The sequence below is a fragment of the Paramisgurnus dabryanus genome, chromosome 6 (genome assembly GCF_030506205.2).
Source record: "Paramisgurnus dabryanus chromosome 6, PD_genome_1.1, whole genome shotgun sequence".
Lineage (NCBI taxonomy): Eukaryota > Metazoa > Chordata > Actinopteri > Cypriniformes > Cobitidae > Paramisgurnus > Paramisgurnus dabryanus.
In genome coordinates this window covers 15,221,208-15,241,598 of record NC_133342.1, presented here as the reverse complement: position 1 = coordinate 15,241,598, position 20,391 = coordinate 15,221,208, and the positions used below count along the sequence as shown (strand labels likewise).

General features: G+C 35.3%; 2 protein-coding genes across 5 annotated transcripts in view; both read right to left on the bottom strand.

Annotated features, from left to right (window-relative positions):
* Window positions 1-5,188: 5,188 nt before the first annotated feature.
* The window catches only part of ccdc13 (coiled-coil domain containing 13), a 49,568-nt gene continuing 34,365 nt past the window's right edge, over window positions 5,189-20,391 (bottom strand). For 3 of the 4 annotated variants that reach the window (XM_073814932.1, XM_073814930.1, XM_073814929.1), the window contains exons 2-15: window positions 14,494-14,692; window positions 13,984-14,132; window positions 13,754-13,896; window positions 13,527-13,598; window positions 13,082-13,195; window positions 12,433-12,537; window positions 12,125-12,289; window positions 11,838-12,014; window positions 10,556-10,762; window positions 10,380-10,474; window positions 10,122-10,247; window positions 7,884-8,035; window positions 7,651-7,756; window positions 5,189-7,476 (exon numbers count right to left, since the gene is read on the bottom strand). In XM_073814932.1, coding sequence (XP_073671033.1) covers window positions 7,320-7,476; window positions 7,651-7,756; window positions 7,884-8,035; window positions 10,122-10,247; window positions 10,380-10,474; window positions 10,556-10,762; window positions 11,838-12,014; window positions 12,125-12,289; window positions 12,433-12,537; window positions 13,082-13,195; window positions 13,527-13,598; window positions 13,754-13,896; window positions 13,984-14,132; window positions 14,494-14,690 — 1,965 coding nt within the window. In that variant the 5' untranslated portion in view covers window positions 14,691-14,692 and the 3' untranslated portion in view covers window positions 5,189-7,319. Of the gene's footprint in view, window positions 7,477-7,650; window positions 7,757-7,883; window positions 8,036-10,121; window positions 10,248-10,379; window positions 10,475-10,555; window positions 10,763-11,837; window positions 12,015-12,124; window positions 12,290-12,432; window positions 12,538-13,081; window positions 13,196-13,526; window positions 13,599-13,753; window positions 13,897-13,983; window positions 14,133-14,493; window positions 14,693-14,951; window positions 15,853-20,391 lie in introns of those variants that run through there. The other variant, XM_073814931.1, reaches the window with a different exon arrangement.
* On the bottom strand, window positions 15,990-18,453 carry higd1a (HIG1 hypoxia inducible domain family, member 1A). The gene is made up of 4 exons (XM_065267856.1): window positions 18,303-18,453; window positions 17,631-17,715; window positions 17,191-17,325; window positions 15,990-17,080 (listed from the first exon to the last, which is right to left on the bottom strand). Exons 2-4 carry the CDS (start codon window positions 17,704-17,706, stop codon window positions 16,992-16,994), a joined length of 300 nt encoding a protein of 99 aa, XP_065123928.1. The 5' UTR covers window positions 17,707-17,715; window positions 18,303-18,453; the 3' UTR covers window positions 15,990-16,991.

The window sequence follows — 20,391 nt, the reverse complement described above, 5'->3', positions numbered from 1 at the left end:
GGAGGGCCTTCTGCTCTTGGCCAATGCTTTGCTGTCTGCTGACGTACAGTCCAATCACAAGTCGTGTTTACTGGAAAGGTGGGATTGACCGACTTCTCCGCCAATGACGAAAGCGCACACGATACGCAAACAGATGCACGGCTCTCTGGCCACAAATCGGTCAATTAACGCCACTAAACAAACCAATAAACCAATTTTCTTCAATTTCTTTATTAAATAATCAGATATTAAACATCTGTTTACTCTTGTATTTGTAACTGTGTTGAACTGTGTACCGCTGGTTGCGGTAGCCGAACGGACTGCGTAGCCTACGTGAGCCGCGAAAGCAGCCTGTTAAAGTAACTAAAGGCGTGGGCCCCGACAATACATTTCCGCTCTTTTGTATTATTATTCTAAGGTATGTCCTTTCAATTTGGGAAAACTAATCTATTGCTGATAACCGATGAATTAAAAGGAAATCCGTATTGCTTTAATACATCATTTTACAGCTGAGCTAAGCCTGCTTGCTGTACTGTGGCCATTGTGGATGCGTTTTTGATTGTTAATTAAACATGATTGCCCATACGATTATTTTACTTGTACTGTATACCCTGCACTTGCATGCTAGCCTAGACTATTTTTATAATAGAAAAATCGACCTTATTCTTTTAACCAAAGAAAGGAATGCTGAATGAATGCTTAGGTTCCCTTTTCAAAAGTAGATAGATAGAGATCCAGCCTCTTATGAAGACCTTAGATGAGCCATCACCTGCGGAGAGATGACGCCAGCCAAGACGAGAACTCAAGATGAGCGCGGATCTGGCCCATATAACTGTCATATTAATAGACATCTTTTTAATCACACGGTAATTACTTTAAAATGCACATTAATTCTGGTAACCGTATGGTATATTTTATGTACTGTATAACGGCATCATCTTTTTGGCAAGCCTTAAACATTTAGCGATTTTAACCCTAAAACATAAGGCAAATGCCTCAGTCAAAGTATAAACAGTAAAAAAAAATATTTAAGTAGTTAAATAATTTGTTATTGGGTAGCCTGCGTTTTCATTATTTCGGGTTTGTTTTTGTCAGAATTTGTTCTAATGCATCACATAAATTTACAATAAAAGCAAACGAAAAATCAAGCTTTTATGCTCAAAAAGGGAGGCATAGCATCTAAGTACAGCCACTGGAACACATTAATGTGCCGCTGACAACTGTTAATCATATCACAGTGATGTGACACAACTAAAGACATTATGTTTTGTAATAAAGTAATATGTCATATACAATGTTATAACACCTAAACTACACTGTAAGAAATAATTCAGTGGCTTTATAAATATCACTAAAATAAAAGACTAAAGAAACTTAATAAAATCTCTTAATGTCAGTAGGTGATTTAAGATATATATTAGAAATAATTTGTTGTCTTTTATTTTGGTTTGTCCCCAAATTTAACAGATATTTTTGTGTAAAATGTACAGATATTATTTAGGTTTAGCCTATACATCAAATAAAATAAGATTTTAACTAACACATTATTTCTAATAAATATCCTTATTTATTCTTGTAAAATATGGGGGGGGCAGTGATGCCGGAAAAAAAATAACCACCGCATAATAAGTTTATAGTCCCTTTAAAATTACACCTCATCGCTTTACTTTGAATGTCCGTGCGTGAATGCAGTTCCTGCGCAAGAAAATCTCTCACTTACTGAACCCTGCATGACCATTAGTGAGCATTATTAAAAATGTTGTCTAGACTATTCAATAAAAATATCCATTATTGCTTAACATTTCTGAAGGTGTCCAGTAATTAGCCTGCTTGTTTTGAATGCTTAATAAGCAAACTGCGTCATTTGGTCAAATGGAGGAGTTAATGAGATGTCTCTAAAATACGAAAGCGGATCTCAAAAGAGAAAAGTAGCGAAGTAAAGATGAACGTCAATGAAATTTGTTAGCAAAAATGTCCAAGTTCACGGCATATACAGGTTGAGAAGATGAGGACGAAGATCGTGGGGAAGGGGAAATGTATTTGTTTTCAATGAAAAGGTCGAACATGCGGCTCTTTGTGCATGTGTTGGACGTTATTTATTATCTATAAATATTATTATTATTAGCCTATATATCATATAAATGATAAGAATATAAATATATATTGACACATTAGGCTACTAAATGTGATTTGAAAATGAAAAACAAATTTTTATAGTATATAAGCTAATACGATTATTTCATGTCCATGATGATTTAGCCTCCTTAAAGCCGCTATGAATAGTTTGAAAATAGACCCTGTGACTTCATCACATCAGTAGTATTATTGTGCCTCTGCGTTGTTGCGTCTGTGTTGCTTGCAATCATTTTGCTTCTAAAAAACTACAATTGTCGGCCTGGACCCGCCCAGATTGACAGCTGGCCCGCCCAATCAGAAATGTAAAAATATACTACTCAGTATAGTTAGACATGGATACTACTTCATATGGTGTATTTTATCTATTGCATGTTATGTTAAAAACAGTAAAATTATAAGTAAGCCTGATAACTATTTAAAAACTATTATAAAGAAGTTGAATGTTGCGTTACATTATGGTTCTAATGAGAAAAATATTCCCGAGCAGCTTTCAGAAATGATCACTTTGAGAACTTTTTTTGCAAGCAAGTGGAAAACGTATTTTGAATAACAACACGTTATCAATATGTGCTGCGCCCTTTCCGCTCAATTACATAAACACACAAAAAATATGACAGCGGGGTAAAAAAATAGAAAGAAAAGATCTGATCACAGTGATGTTGTTTGATATAGCCTACCAGCTCTCTAACTCAGCACTATAAGTCACAGCACGTTTATTGCTACACTTTATACAATATAGCCTATTGCTTTTAAGCAACAAATAGCCTATCATAACAACCTATAAGCCTATTGTGTAATTGAGACATTAATTTAAGAAATGCATTAAAAGCAGAAAGACGTAGGCTGCGGAAATATAGCGGGTTCACTTCAATCCACACCACATACGTTCTTGGTTTGCTTCTTATTTATTAAATCAAGGCAATTGTTTGATTAAACATTGATTAATATTAAGATACAATTTATACAAAACGAAATTCACTTTAAAGAAAGTCTTTCTACAAAACAAACCTATGCAGGGCTACAAAAATGTATCTGGGCCCTGCCCGTCGGGCGGAGGAAAAAATATTGTAATGTGTTTGCATTCTCTCAGATTTAGTTAGGTAATTATATTGTATGTAATTCGGTGTCATCTTGTTAGTCATTACTATCCCTACTAACAAGGGAAACTGTCAGGAAATGAAGTGAAAGCATAATTAAACCCATTATTCCTTTCGTGTTCACGTCTGATATGCGCGCTCCTCGGCTCCGCTCTTCACGAGTAGGCTACCCGCTTGCTCTTATGCTCATCAAAAAGTATATTAAATGTTTATTTATTTGTCATTTCGTTTAACCTCAGAGTCAAACATTATTCTAGCAATTCCCTTTTTCTTTCTTTATTTAGTAAGTTAAATATGTGAGAACGAAAATATATTTTTAGTGATTTGCATGAAGAGAATATGATGTTAGCTTCATTTTAAGCATTTAGTAGCTTAATTTATTTAAACAGTTTTAATAGGCTATTTTAAAAAGTATTAGGTTTTTTGTGTTCATTTATATTTCTTGTCACTGTGTGCAGGTTCGTTTTTGTAGGCTATGACACCCCAATAATTTGTTTTTACCAAAAAGGCTTAATGTCATATAGTATATCAATAATGTCAAAAATGTGACGTGCAGTTCGGGTGTGTGTGTATGCTGTTTAAATTAGTGTTCTCACCAATACGCTTGTGATTCCTGAAGTTATGACGAATTTTATAGACTTGTTATAGTTTCTTATTCAAAAGTGACACCCATAGATTCAGGCCCACCCGGACTTAATCCATGCCCACCCATATGTCACGTTCTGCATCCGCCACTGGTACACAGTATAAGTAAAATAATCGTATGGGCAATCATGTTTAATTAACAATCAAAAACGGATCCACAATGGCCACAGTACAGCAAGCAGGCTTAGCTCAGCTGTTAAATGATGTATTAAAGCAATACGGATTTCCTTTTAATTCATCGGTTATCAGCAACAGATTAGTTTTCCCAAATTGAAAGGACATACCTTAGAATAATAATACAAAAGAGCGGAAATGTATTGTCGGGGCTCACGCCTTTAGCTACTTTAACGGGCTGCTTTCGCGGCTCACGTACGCAGTCCGTTCGGCTACCGCAACCAGCGGTACACAGTTCAACACAGTTACAAATACAAGAGTAAACAGATGTTTAAAATCTTATTATGTAATAAAGAAATTGAAGAAAATTGGTTTATTGGTTTGTTTAGTGGCGTTAATTGACAGATTTGTGGCCAGAGAGCCGTGCATCTGTTTGCGTATCGTGTGCGCTTTCGTCATTGGCGGAGAAGTCGGTCAATCCCACCTTTCCAGTAAACACGACTTGTGATTGGACTGTACGTCAGCAGACAGCAAAGCATTGGCCAAGAGCAGAAGGCCCTCCCTCCACGCTTTTTTTAAGTTGTGAGGTTGCGAGGCTTCATTTTCGCTCAGTCTGAGTTTCAGAGTTTCAGAGCAGAGCTGCGTGACAACGCTGCCACAAATCACGTGAGTCGCAAGCTCGCAACTTTGTGGGCGTATCTCCGCAACGTGGGTGTTGTAAACTTAGCTCTGAAAAAATAGTCTGCAAAGGAGTGCAAATGTAATGTAATGTAATAAGTTTAGCCCTTTCAAACCTCAGTTTTCAGAGTTTCAAAACTTTTTTTAACCTATTTGCACACCAGTTTTCAGTTCACCATTTACAAGGTTTCAAACCTGGAAAACAAACTATACAGTGGGAGAACACTGACAAATTTGAAACTCTGAAAAATTGTTTGCGCAACATCGTAAAAAAGATGTTGCGGTTCCGAAAAAGGAAATCTCAAAAACAACATAATGTTTGCAGATATATTTTTATTTTTTTAAATTTTGCAAGCTTGCAAATCTTATTTTTCGATGTTGCAAAACTTTTTTTGTAAGATTTTGAGTTTGCGAACACTAAATTTCAACCTTTCAGAGCTCTATTTTCAGTTTTGAATCCTGGCAGGATTTAAATCCCATATTTAACTAAACACAAGATGCGTTATTTTAACACATTCATTTTAAGAGTGCACAAAATAACATTGTTTTTCTAAGCAATTAAATAGGTGCTCTTTTATAATTTTTTATTATTTTAATTATCAAAACAAAAAAATTTATTTATAATATAAACAATACCACAGTGTCTCATATCATTACAATTTCATAAAATGTATTCTTAGCAAATAATATACAGAAGACATTTTAAACAGTGCTATAGCAACTATATACTGTATTGAACTCACTATTGGATTTATTTCAGTAGGCTACATACCAAATATAGTTCAAATAGATTTGCTCTCAGCCACAACATAACATCTGTTTAAAATTTTTAAATCTTTGTTTCGGCAAACAAAACTACCTCATGTCTGTTTGTAGTGACTGAACTGATATAAATCTAAGGTCAATCTGATAGAATGTGATGATCAGAAAACTCATTTTCATTGATTTATTGCATAAATCACATACACAAAACAACATAATGCAGTCAGAACTATGTTCAATAAGTATGTAAAGGTTGAAAACAAACCTGAAACATTGTCTGTTTTCTATACAAGAACTTAAATTAAATAAATGAAACCCTCATCATTTTTGGTTCCATTTTAGAGTATGATGTTGCTAAGCTAGCAATGCTATACCCTAACAAACCTAAAACACGTATTACACACAAATATAATGTAAAACAATCAAGTTTTTTTTATTAAATTAGGCCATTCGGTTACGTTTAAATATTTAAAAGTGATAATAGTTTCATCATATATTCACTATTATGTAATTTAAACATCAACTGTATGAGTTTCTTTTAAAGAAGAACATTGATACAGCTTTATCATACAATTAAAGGGATCAGGGCCTGAGTTGGGCTCTTTATATGTTTTATTAAGAAAATTGTGTGGTAAAAACTACTGTAATGTTACTTCTAGCCTTGATGACATCAACTACAAGGAAACTATATATTTTTTAAAGCTATGGTTAATTTAAATTGTTTGATGTGAGTTTTAATCGGTACTGTGATTATTGGGGATAGATTTTGATAAGCCTAGGGGCTTTCCCTATCCTTTTTCAAATGATGTGAGCTTTTTGTTAATTTGATATTTATTTGTGTGTTGTAATTTACTTTTCCTTTTTCTCAGTTCGATATAAATAAATAAATAAATCATACAGAAATGATTGTAAACTATCATACACTGATGAATCATGCGCAATAACATCCATTTCGAAGTGCTGTAAGCAGGATCGTTTTCAATCTCGCGTTGACTTTAAAACTTTATACCGCTTTCCCGGTCAAACATCCCTTGCCTGAAATCTCATAAAGCAACACAAGCTGCTTTTTGTTTCTTAATGTAAATAAGGCGTTTTTCATCATTTCCAATCCTGGATGATATTTTTGTCTTGTGGTACTTTTGCACTCATTACAGCCTTCGGCTTGCCAGCGTCCCTCAGGATTCTGGGAAGATGAAATAGTGCGCCATTTCAAGAGGTGTACACTGCTTCAGCCACAGGTTTAAATTAAGCGTGATTGGGAAGGGAGGCCTCAAACCTCAAACCAGGAAACAGAATAACTCATGAAGCCCTGTATGAATGCAAAGGCTGATACGGTAAACGTAAACAAGAGGAAAGATGGCCAATGCGAGGTCAACTTATGGCAAACATATCGCTTGTGGCGGTGTACAATGAGCAGTGCTTTTTTAAGCACGGGGGGCTTGTTTTGGTTTAACTTTTCATCCTGGTTTCACACCGCGGCACACAAATCAAATATTAATGAGCAAAGTGCGTCAGGAAAGAAGGCAGGAAAGTTTGTTTCCAGTTTAGGGAGCCAAAACGAGAATGGAAAATCTTGTTGGTTTACCTGTATAATTACTTAAACTGTTTTAAACAAGCAAGGTCTCTCTTAGTAGTACAACCAGTCAATTTTCTTCAAAGTACATTGTATTAATTTAACATCAGATGAGAACTTCTGAATGTTGCAAACTCACCTTGCTGTAAAAAGTAACATCGCTTTATCTCCCGTGACCTCTCAATGCTTGTTGGGTTGATGGAGTCTTGATGTTTGAGTGACATAAAAACAAGACTTGAGTGTCCACCCAATACCAGTTTTGTCCTTAAGGGATCCCTGTATTCGAGCAAAGAGCCTCTTTGAGGTCGATCATCAAAAGAGAGGTTTCCGCCAAACTAAGTCCCCTGCTCATGCTTTCTGTGGGCTTGCTGGAAGCTCTGTTTGGCTTGGTCCATCATGTCCTTGTAGAATTGCAGGCCCTCTTTCTTTTCCTTCAAGGTGTTCCTCAGGGTGTTTCTTAAGGTCTCGTTCTCCTCCAGTTGCAGTGCCAGTCTGCAGGAGCAAGAAAACATGCCTGCATATAGTTACTGGTCTGGAACAGGCAACTTATTTACCCAAATGTCTATAGAGATTTAAAAACGGTTTAAATCATAAAGATATGTTTATAGTTACTTAGCATACTTAGGGTGTATGAAAAAGATTTGGCAAGAAACAAATTTAAAGTACCGGGCTCTGAGTTCATTAAGTTGAGCGTCATGATTGACATCTGTGGGGCTTCTGGGAAACAGGCCTTCCTGTCTCTCAGGGAGACTCAGAGAGCTGCCAGAGCTTCCTAAGTACATAGAAGATAATTCAATTCATTAGACTTTATTCAATAATAAGACTGGATTCAAAACAATACAAATATGAATAAACATTTGAAAACCACAGGAGGCAAGTATTCAATCTAAAATCAGAACCTGTTCTACTCCGATTAGTTGCAGGCCGACTTGATTCTTTCCTCGAGTCCAGTTTGGCTTTCTCCAGCTGCTGTTCCAGCACGACCGAACGCTGCCATTCTTGTCTGAGTTTCTGCTCGGCTTCTTCACACTGGCGCTTCAACTCTTCTTCCCTACGACACAAATTCAAACAATCACTACAATGATAGTCCGGCTTCACTCAATATGATTGCCGGTTGCTTGCCAGGATATTGCTACTGTATGTGATTGGTGTGTAAGGTATTATGGGTGATTTGTTGTAAACATTGAAAATTTTATTACAAATATTAAATAATAGAACTATATGGATTCAGAGCAGTTCAGAAGAAAAGCATAATGCAAAAGAAAGAAACATATTATTTAAATTACCTATGTATATTTTTATGTATGTAAGTTTTAAAACAGTGTAATGTTTACTATGATCTTAAAAATCTTTTAATTGAAATTACTTTTTGTAAATAAAAAATACCTGTGCCAAACATATTTATTGAATAAATCGTTTATTAGAAAAACTAATTTTTAGGGCTGGGCAAAGATTAATCGTGATTAATCGCATACAAAATAAAGGTAGATTTTCGCATAGTATGTGTGCGCTGTGTCTAATTATTATATATATTTAAACACACTGACATACATGTATATATTTTACATTTGTTCTATTTATGTATAATTTATATAAAACTCCTTCAATATTCTTAAAAAATCATCCTAAGGTGAAACTTCGAGTATGGTTTTGCAATTTCTATGCAAAAGGTGACTGAGTTTTGATTCGTTTTGGATGCTTTTAGTCATATATATTTACATGCATACATACATACACACACTATATTACCAAAAGTTTTGGGACACCCCTCCAAATCATTGAATTCAGGTGTTATAATCACTTCCAGTGAAAGGAACTCTTAATGCTTCATCATACCAAGATATTTTGGACAATTTCTTTTTCATTTAAATTTAACGTTGTGGGAACAGTTTAGGGATGGCTGAATAAAGACATGGACGAGCGAGGAACTTGACTGGCCTGCATGGAGTCCTGACCTCAACCCAATAGAAAATCTTTGGGATGAATTAGGACGGAGACTATAAGCGAGGTCAAACATCAGTGTCTGACCTTGCAAATGTGCATTAAGGAAAATTAAATATTGATTTAAAGTATTTTATTAACACACTATTTTGTTTAAGCATATTTAAATACAATGCCGGATATGTTAATAAAAGACATATATATTTTATTTTTTTGTATATTTAACTGTACCTGTCAAAATGATTTGCAGCATCCTGGTTACTCTGTGTTAATAGTTTTGAGCAGTAGTTATATTAAAAGAATATTAAAATATTAAAAGAACTGGAATGTTGTGACTGGCCAATCAGAATCTAGCATTTTAGAGAGCAGTGTAATAAATCTATTATATATTTAGGATATATACATATTATATTTAAAAAAGTTATTAAATCAATTCCTAAAATGTTTTGTGCCAAAAAGGGCCAAAAAATATATTTGCTAATATATTTTGAAATATGTTTACAAAAATATATTTTTTACCAATATATTTTTTTGATTTTAAATATATTTAAAAAAAATATATTTAGCCCTCCATATATTTTAATCCAAAGAAATATATTCATGTCAAAATGAAAGAAAAACTTATGTATATGTATATAATGTATATATTTTCTAGAAACTAAATATATTTCCAAATTCAAAAATATATTAAATTAAGCATTACTTTCTACAAAATGTATTTAGCATATATTAAAAATATATTTTTGGCCAGAGAAAGTTTTTTTGCAGTATGGGTTGGTCAGCAGGTGTAAATGACCAACTGTTTATAAAATAAACAATGCAAATAATACAAAAATCTCTGAATGGCTAACTGCCTCCCAGCAATTTTTTTTTAAAACATTTGTCAGCATAACCGTCCAAACTTTCCTCAGCAATGTTGTTCAGTACACTGAAGGTGCTCTAAGAGAGAGAGGCATCTGTCTGCCACTAGAGGGACCCCTGTACAATTTAATTCACAACCTGAACAGAAAATAAGAACCCAGCCGGGAATACATTTCCCAACGGGTCTTTAAAAGAACAAACATGCTTAATATATCCTACTAGTAAAAAAACATACATTTATCCCATCTATTGACTAATGTTACTACAAGCAAAGTACACAGGGAGAAATAGAGCACATATACACTATGTTGTATTACTATTTTTTTCTGTTCTACCTGTTCTGTAACATCTTGGTCAGCTCCAGCAGTCTGTCTCGCTCCACACTGGCAGCTTGATAGAGAGCCTTAAACTCTGAACACTGAGCCTGGAGTGACGGGACTTTAACAGCACAGTCTGAACAGCTGGGAATGACAACAGGAAATTATGATCAAATACATAGATAACAAGAATAATGGAGAGTCCTCTCTACAAGTAGCCACACACAAATGCGATAAATATACTGTATAAACTATCCGTGAGATGGGTGTAAATACCTGGTACGGTTTGACTCCCTGCTGCTCTCTTGTTGTGATGTTAAAAATCTGCTGTTAGGACCAATCTTACCATCTGAGTCACCTGCCTCCTGCTTCTGCACCAGATACATAACACATATGTAAGCATGTGAAAAAAAGAACACATCTTATATTATCTGGAATTAGACGTGTCGTACCTTGATGGCCAGTTGTTGGATCTCCTGCTCCAGCTCTCTGACCTTCTTCTCTTTTTCTGACACCATGTGTTTGAGCTGCTGGATGAGGGAATTGTGCTTCTGGGTCTCACTGTGCAGTTGTCTCTCCAGGCCCTGCTGGAGCTCCTCACGCTGCGACCCTTTCTGACTCAGATGACCCAGCATGGCCTGCCACTGTGTCTGCTGCTTCTGTTAGAGGAGGGTCGGGTCAGAAGTAACATAAGCCCCCTATCTGCTTTAGACTCATCGCTGGTTAAAATATAACATTTAGATTTAAACGTTAAATGGGACATATCACGAAAAATCTGACTTTATCTCCATGTTTAAGTGCTATATTTGGGTCCCCAGTGCTTCTATCAACCTAAAAAATGTGAAAAAGATCAACCCAGTAGCTTAGTTTTGGTAAACTATTTTCTGCAAGCATGTGGAAAAAATTGAAATTTGGCTCCCCTTGTGATGTCAGAAGGGGATAATACTGCCCCTTAATCTGCACTAACCAACCACAGCACTGTCATTTAGTTCAGAGATCAGAGATCAGCTCATTTGCATTTTAAAGGACACACCAAAAATAGATAAATGATCTATCTATGTGATATTTTGAGCTAAAACTTCATACTCTGGGGACACCAAAGATTAATTTGACATCTTAAAAAAGTCTTGTGAAATGTCCCCTTTAATGGATTTGGAGTCAGTATGTTTTTATCAATACGGCCTTCCCAGGGATTCAAACTGATCAACACAATGCACTATCAATTGAGCAACAGGAATATTTTATACAGATAAGCTACGTGTATGTATGTATTCATTTGTATGTAAGGGGGCGTGCACACCAAAGCTTTTATCGCGGCCGACATATTTTTTCAATTGTTTTCAATGGAAGCTCTGCGTTTTTCAAAAAAAGCCAGCAGCTAGCGTTTTTCCACGCTGAAAACCAGCGCTCTGCGTTTTTTTCCGCGCTAAGCGCTGAGAGTTGAAAAATATTTAACTTTGGGTGAGAAACTCAGCTCATCAGTTCTCACATGGCCATCCAATCACAGTGGAGGAGGGGCGGGACAAATATCACAACAACCAACCGGCACATCGTACAAGGACTGATAAACAAAGAAGAGGTATCACAGCAACCAAAGAACTCAGCTGAGTAACCAACTAGCATTTGGCATCCTCCGAGCGTTTTCAGCCGCATTTAAAAGCTTTGGTGTGCACACCCCCTTACTCTTTTAGAGTTAGAAGATCCTAAACTATGTTATCGGTAAGACTCTGTTACCAGTAAGGTATCAACCAGCTCGTCATCATGTCTGCCTTTCTCCAGTAGGGTAGAGATCTGGGATTTCAGAGTTTTGACCTCTGTGCTCAACACTTTGTTTCTGGCTTTGGAGCCCTCAAGTTTCTTCTTTATATCTGAGTGCTCTTCAAGAAGAACTTCATAGTCCATGGTGAGCTTCTGCAAAGTTACATTGCCATTAGTGTTATTTTTAGGGTTTCGGTTTGATCTTAAAATTTTCCACTATTTGAAATATATACTAAGTTATGAAATTAATTAATATTTACGACCTCCAATGTCTCCTTCCGCTCTTTCTCTATATTACGGATGTGGCTGAAGTTTCTGTCTTGTGTCTTCTGCAGACCGCCCAGTCCGATGATGTCCTCCTCCAGGCCGAGGTCCTCGAGCTGTTTCCTGTGAGACGACTGACTCAGTTGTTGCTCCAGGTCTCGCACCTTGAATGTGTTAGATGTTTAATAGTGCCATTCAAGTGGCCTTGGTTTACATTTTTAAAGACTGAAAGCTGATTGGCACAGATATAAATGAATGACAAAAATCACTGTATACAAATCAAATAAACAGAAAGTGTTATACAGACTCTATTCTGAAGGGCCAGGATCTGTTGGGAACGACCTCTCCAGCCTCCTGGATTATACAATATCTGCTGAATGTTCACTTCTTCACCCACCTCACAGCTCAATACCTGAAACAATAACAGTTTAAATGAGATCATGGTAAACAGCTGACATTATTGACAATCAGTGGCGGCTCGTGAGTGCTCATCTGAGGGGCGCAAGTGTTCGAAGTGTCATGTGTGTTGCTTGCGTTTTCAAAATATGTGTTTTTGCATCATGTACACCATGTGCATCAGGTGTTTTGTCAAAATAAGTGCCTGCTGCAGACGCGTCAAAACAGTTTGTGATAAAAGAGACGCTCACGTTCACAAAATACACGAAAGACACTTCCTTAACAGTAAACTCTGATTACGCATGAGATTATGTGAGTATCTGGCAAACACGAGTGTCTCGTTTATCATAAACCCTTTAGACGCGTCTGCAGCAGGCACTTATTTTGACATGTGATGCACACAAGATCTCTCGACGCACAGAACACATATTTCTGAAATAAGGAACCACACACATGATGGGCTACACTGTACATGTTGTGACGAACTTTGCATCGAGCACCCTCGAAAAAAGAAGTCACCAGCCGACACTGTCGACAATATTTGTACGTTGTCCACAAACCTTGTGAGCCATTTTTAATTCTTGCTTAAGAGATTGGATTTGGTTACGATACTCGGATGTTTTCAGTTGGGAGGCAGATAGCTTCTCCTGTAGCGATTTTACCACCGGACTATTCTGCATAAAAGACACATCAAAACCACAGTATTATTTACTGTCAAAGCGGTTATTTAGGTTATTTATCAGTCAAAGGGGTTCAAAATTATAAGGGCACTAACCCCACACCAAAATGCATAACTATCAGTGCATTACATAACATAATTTCAAATCAAGGGGCATCTGCAAGTGTAAATACTGTAAATAAATTGATATATTGCTATAGAGTGACATTTTAAGTGTTTTAATACATTCCATTTACATCTATGCCTTTGGCATTTATCCAAAGCAATTTCATTACAAGGTATACATTTTATCAACTACAGATGAGCATGAAATAAATAAATATTACTTCATCCACAGTCCGTGAGGCCTTCTTCTGGTTTGTCTTCTGTCCAGGATTAAGTAACAATGTGGCCTGAATCTAATAAATTAAAAAATATATATTACTACATGAATAAAGTATTGCATAATGTATATTCTTGAATGCCAGCCAACAAGGAAAATGCTGCATGTTGTCCCACTGTGCACAAAAAATATATATATTTTAAATTAAAAAGGAAATTGCTGTTTTTTTACCTCTTTCTCTAGTTCTTTGACTCTGTTGTTTGCTAATTTTATTTTTGTTTTCCCTCGTTCCATTTCGGCAGATAATTCACGATTCTTTTTGGACAGTTCCACAATTTTGGTTGCTGCAGCCTCTCCTGCCAGACCGGCGGTGCCTTCAATAAATTGAAAATGAATGTCTTGCTTTTCGATATAACCGATTGATGTTAACCACTCAACCATAACAGTTATATAGCGGTTACCTGCTAAAGCTAACCTGTCCTCTTCTCTCTTCTTCTTCAGGTGTTTAATCTCAAAGTCTTTCTCACTCAGCAGTTTATAGAGTCTGCCGTTCTCATCTCTCAGCTCCCTCAGCTGATCATGCAACTGCTCGTTTTCATTCTGCATCAACCTGAATGAAACAACAGAGACTTTTCAATATAATTGATATAGAAAGAGATAACGATCAAAAAATGCTTCTGATACTTTGGGTTTTTTTCTGATGAGCATGACGTCAGATACATACTGTACAGTACATGCAGAACGTATGCATACAGTACTATGCAAATGTTTACCAAAGTAAATGATAGATTATTTGTAGATTTATTTTGCTTTGGTATGTCAGTAAGAATATAGATTACCACGCATGCATTAAATCTGTTATAGTACCCTATTACATACATATAATACACTATATAATATGATGTTATTATATAAATTTCCCATATTTTAAATATCCATTGTACGACAAGGCTGTGCATTTACTCCGTCACCTTGCATTGAAGTGATCAATCATGCCATCATCTTCTTCTGTCAGGTTTATATTGTCCAAATCATTTAAGCTTGTATTGTCCCTGTCCACCTCCTTTCTCATCTCCAGTCTCTTTTGGACACGTTGTACTTGTTGCTCTTGCAGAGCCTGGAACTGAAGCCTCAGGTTCTCCTTTATTTGATCACTGTCACCATCCATTACTGGGTAATCAAAGACAACATAACACATCTGACTAAAACCATGTGTAAACTATTGAAGTTGTAGATAAGACAAAGCAGGCATGCTTTAAAGCAGTGTTTTCAAAATAAACATCACCATGATCAAAAAAAAAGGTATTAAAATCAACACCAGGTAATATTTCGTTAACAAACATTCAGCATACAAACTATTAAATATGTTCTGTTTGAGATCACTGACGTATACGTCAGGCAAGACTAGTTTAGAACTGAACACACTTACCGGGAGTTTTCAAAGATTCCTGTAAACCAAATTAACAAATACTAGTGTACATTTCATAAAAATATAAACAAAGGAAAGACAGAAAACTGTTATTTGTGATTTAAAAGATATGGGTTGTTACGCTGGCCGTGTTTAGACAAGCGTTTCCCGTCCATTTGTAGGCGCCATCGTCTCCATGGTAACGCGTTTCCAGGAAGTAAATGCAGAGGTGAGCGTGATCAAAGTCCCTCATAATATTGGTTGAGACCGAGAATCGCTGTACTGAACCGTGTTACTCTTATAATTGTCTTTGAAATGAGGACATTCTGAATTTTTTGGTTATCAAATAGTTGATAAAAATTGAAAGTATGAGGACCTTGCACAAAATATACTTCTGACGTTGACGTTAGAGAACAATACAGTGGAAACTATTGTGAAAGTTAGTCAGTTTACTGTCAGATAATAAAGGGATAGTTTAGCCTAAATTTTTATTTTATTATTATTTATTAACCCTCTTTGTTCTTCAGAGCCCAAATGTTAATTTTTAAGAAGTGTTGCCTCTCTTTTCAGTGAACGCGTGTGTTCCACAAGAAGATATGGCTCGTGTTTCAGTAAAGCAAACATCCCTGAAGTAGTAAATGTCTTCAGGACACTTAAAATATGACACAAACAAGTAAGTGGAGTTATTTACAATTTTTTTTTACAAGTGCACACTTAAGTAGCTGTCTTGAAAGATTATGTCCAGCAGTTTATCAATGGTGCATCACCATCTGATGTGTAACATGTTCCCCACCATTTAGCCATGGGCATGATTGATATGTCAAACCACACTGCTTGTTCAGAAGGACTATTATCTAAGTAATCTGATTTACAAGCAATGGGCCAAAATTCCAAGCCATATATGGAGTCCTTGAAGTGGAAATCCATACAGATTTGGAATGACGCAAATAGCAGAATTTCTATTTTTGGGTCAAATTCCTTAGGTCGAAGGTCACCAAACCTGTGGAGTGCTCAGGGCCCTTTAGGGACAAGATTGAGAAGCAAACAGAAACAACATAGTAGTATAAAAAAACAGAAGAATGTTTATTTGAATTGCTTCTTTTTATTCACAAATATAAACAAAGTGGTAGCTGAGATACTCAAAATATATTTACTCTAAAAAGAACATTTTGTGAATTTTATTTGAAATATGTAAGCATAAGGTGCAATATTTAGTTACACTTTCAAAACAAAAAATAACACTCTGCTCACTCATCCTCACCTCACACAAACAAAATGAAACAAATGTAAAACAGTTGGCATGAACCTTTTTTTTTTTTAAAGCAACACTAAATCTGCAAAGACCATGTACCATTAATCATTTAGAAATAGTGAGGTCCCCACATTATGTCTTGTGCACCATTTTCTTACTATACCTACCTAAAAATACATGACCAAGTCTGTGAAAACCCAGTGTAAAGTCATTTATGGTGATTTACTGTTTTGTACATAAAGTCACCCTAGATAATGTAAAAGAACATTCTGTCAACATATATAACTTCCATATCGTCCGAGTAAGGTCATGTCAAAGATTGAAATTAATGTGAATTTAATGAGTGAAATCAATTAGATTATAAGACTTTAGACTGGATTTCAAAGACAGGGTCACAAAATGTAAAGGCATTAAAGCCACACCTCTTTTTTTTTAAAACAAGGGCAAGGCATAATAACAAGGCAACAACCATAAGCCTTTTATATCCCATACTCATCCAAAAGCTTTCAAAGACAAAGCAACCATTTTATACCATCAGTTTTTAAGGACATTTAGTTAGATGAGCAGTAGTTTGGATTAATTATTTAAAATGGCTGACCTTTACTTTTCCATCACAAACAAGGTTTACATTTAAAAGTAATATTAAATAATGTTGTCCTCAAACATACCAGACAACATAAACGTGAAATCTAACCTCATATGTTTATCGTTGTTTAAATAAGAAAAACAAATCCTAAATTATTTGAGCAATAAATACAAAGAGACACCTTAATATGAGGTGGTTAATGTGTGCGTGTACATCACAGTCTTTACTTTTTTTCTAATGCCTTTTGCTCTAACGCTCTCTGGGCCTGAGCAGGCTTCAGAACGTAGTCTCTGTACATAGTGTAGATAACTCCTGCAAATAAAACACACAAAGTAATGCACTTCAAAAGCAATTTCTCTGCCCTGATGTGTATGTATTTGTTAATAGAGGCTAAATGCGATCCTGACAACATCAGATCTTACCCAAAGTCATGGCTCCCACCACAAACCCTTGAGCAGCCACACGCATGTGAATTAGGTGAACTGACATCTTCGTATCACCTCTGTTCTTCAGTTTGTACAGCCTGTATGCCACAATGCCAAAGAATCCAGCCATCCCTTCAAAGACAGCACAAGTTTCCATTACCAATTATATTGCTTTCAAGTTTAGAAAAAATACGAGCTAAACTAAAAACGTTTGTCAGTATTTAGTGTCCTTGTTAGAGGTCTGATAAAGTTTGTATGCTCCATGTCACCTATTACATTTCTATTTTCTATAATTGGTTTATACAGTAATATGCTTTTTAGGGATCAACCGAAAACATACTTTATTTGAATACATATTGTTTACATCTGAACCACACAACAAGCAATGGATAATATTGATTTAACTTTAATTATAATTATAAAAATTTATGTTATACCTGCAGGGACAAATGGATTCTCTTTCGCTTTCCTAAGCAGCTTGGATTCATTGTCATCGTAATCCACTGTGCTCATCTTGAAAAACTGGAAGACAATCAATATTATAAAATAACTAGATGTCAGAAATCTCACAATATACTAGCTATGAACAAATATTAATATATACACATCATAATTTAACACAGGACAATGTTATATATATACTTTAAAGTTTAATGACATTTCTGGCAAAAAAAAAATATTTAGACATTTTGGAAATCAGAAAAAGCTTTATAAAATATTATATAATAAAACTGACAAATGATTTAGAGTCGGCTAATTTTTTTGTTCTTTGAATCACACTTAGCAAAGTCATACGTCATGTTACATGAAGGTCAAACTATTTTATATGACGCATCTAGAAAGTGAACTCTCTAGTATATAACGATATGCGTGTTACTAATTTGTTAAAACAACCCTTTTCACAAAGAAATCAGACAATTTAAAGGTTTAATAGCGACTATTACTGTCGAGTTAGCAGCATCAGCTTGACTCCCAAAACACCGTCAGTTTGTCTACAATTACAGTCGCTGTCTATTAAACAAACACGTTTTACTGTTATATTAGTAATAAGCAAAGCAATATCATCTCCAGACATTGTTATTTATATGTAAAAAAAATTACACAATTACCTGATTCTGGTAGCTTTCCGCTAACTGGTGCGCAGCTGTATCGGTTCCTGCCGGTTTTTGCAAGAATGCGTGCTCAAGCAAGGGAACAGAGTGATGTAACACAGCCTTACGTCACAATGACGCACCTATTCAGCGATCCGGTATTACAAAATAAAGGTCTTCGTTTATTACTGCTCGAAAAAGCTGTTAAATAAAACAACTATGAAAAACATTTTATACTACCAAAAAAAATATTTTTGTCATTCAAATAAATATAACTAATAAACAAGTTTATTAATCATTCTGAAATATACAGTGTCCATTTAGTGCTGTTATCATTTTATTGTATTTTATTTTGAAGTGCAAATTGGCTCTCCAAAATGTTTCCTGCACTGTGACCTATGACTGTGACGTACTTGTCTTGATCACGTGTGAATGTACGTGATTGCGTGACAGAAAAAAAAAGAAAAAAAAACGTGATTGCGTGCCATGACTGAGAAGGAAATGTACTATACAGTGTCTGCACCTGACTCGTAAACAATGACAGAGAGTAATTTAAATCAATCTTTCCCTCTCTCTCTCTCTCTCACACACACACACACACACACACACACACACACACACACACACACACACACACACGCACCCAAATCCCGGTGCACGTACGCGTTTACACATGTATTTTATACCCCGCTAACACCCAAGCTTAGTTTATTTTTATTTGAACATACTTATTTGGGGTCAATTAAGGTTACAGAAAATTAGGATTTTTAAGCATGTACAACGTTTGAACAATTTATTTGGATTAATTACTGTATGTGATGAAGCACAGTATGTGAGAAGAAATTATCATTTTTTTTAGTCATGCACTTAATTTGCATGGGGCACGCAGCCTACCTTAATGGGGCTAGTAATATTATCTAAATTCAAAATCAAAAATATTTAACCACTAAGTAAGATATTTTTTGAGTATTAAAATACTCCTTAATAACAACTTGCAAGATGTACTTTCTACTTATTTTAAAGAGTCTAGACTGCTAATGTGATTTCTGCAGTAATTTGGACCCAATCCTGCAGTTATTTAATGATTAAAAAGTTTCCCATTTGATTCTCAGCCTTAATGAACTCCCCAAAGTGTCAGTAAAAGACTTTAAACCTGTTAAATAGAGTTTACTCAGAGAATCCAAACTGGACAAACGCCACCAAACAGATTTTTTTATTATTTTAAAATTAATATAATAAGTAATATATTCCACAATAAACTGTAACACTTAGATTTGTCGCTAGATGGCGTTTAAACAGCTTCAGGCTATTAAAGGAAAAAACGAAACATATTGTGTAACATGTGCGATTAAATTATCACTCAGACGCAGTGATACATTTAATACAATGCATTAATACAATTTGGCTAAATATCCACATATTTCTATAATTAAATGGCATTTAGCCAAATATGTAGAAATGCAAACTCATGATGATATTGAAAAGCAGAGACAGTCACGTGCGATCTGGTTAGTTTAGTTCATATTGCTTTTCACAACGTACTATACTTACTTTATTTTAAAGGTCAGTGTTAAAGGACAATGATAAAAGACTAATGTAAAAGCTGATGCATCAGGAAAAGTACAGGAAAATGTTTTTAATGAAATATTTTAGCTCTTCTGTTCTATCTTGATTGTGTTGCTTTGACTTCTTCATGTCTTTTGAATTTCTAAAAAAAATAGTGAACTATTTTTCAAGTTTTAAAATGTTATTATGGGGGCTTATGTTGAATATTTAAAAACTTTTATAAAATATAAGCAGTTGGTTGATGGTGAGAGGGGTGAAAGAGTGGTGTTTGCAGTACTAGTCCAGGCATGTAAGTCGAGACTGACACCTGGTGGACTCTTTTATTATCTGAATGTGCAATAAAATACAGGCGTGTCACACCTTACAGGCAAACCTGCTCTGCACACTTCTCTTAACAGAATTTTTGTCAAATTGTTGTATGTCTGTTTTTCTTTAGCTACATCAATCACAACAATTTCTGATGAACCCAACACCAGAAAGGAGTTATTACAATGTAAGACACTTTGAAAAGATAAAAACTTATGTCCACTACATGGAGAAA

What these genes read in the sequence shown, in the direction of transcription:
- higd1a (XM_065267856.1), bottom strand. Translation starts at nt 17,706, where the DNA reads ATGAGCACAGTGGATTACGATGACAATGAATCCAAGCTGCTTAGGAAA. An exon ending in GAATCCATTTGTCCCTGCAG is followed by an intron (nt 17,326 to 17,630) that starts GTATAACATAAA and finishes CTGTCTTTGAAG; the next exon opens with GGATGGCTGGATTCTTTGGC. An exon ending in GGTGGGAGCCATGACTTTGG is followed by an intron (nt 17,081 to 17,190) that starts GTAAGATCTGAT and finishes TTTTATTTGCAG; the next exon opens with GAGTTATCTACACTATGTAC.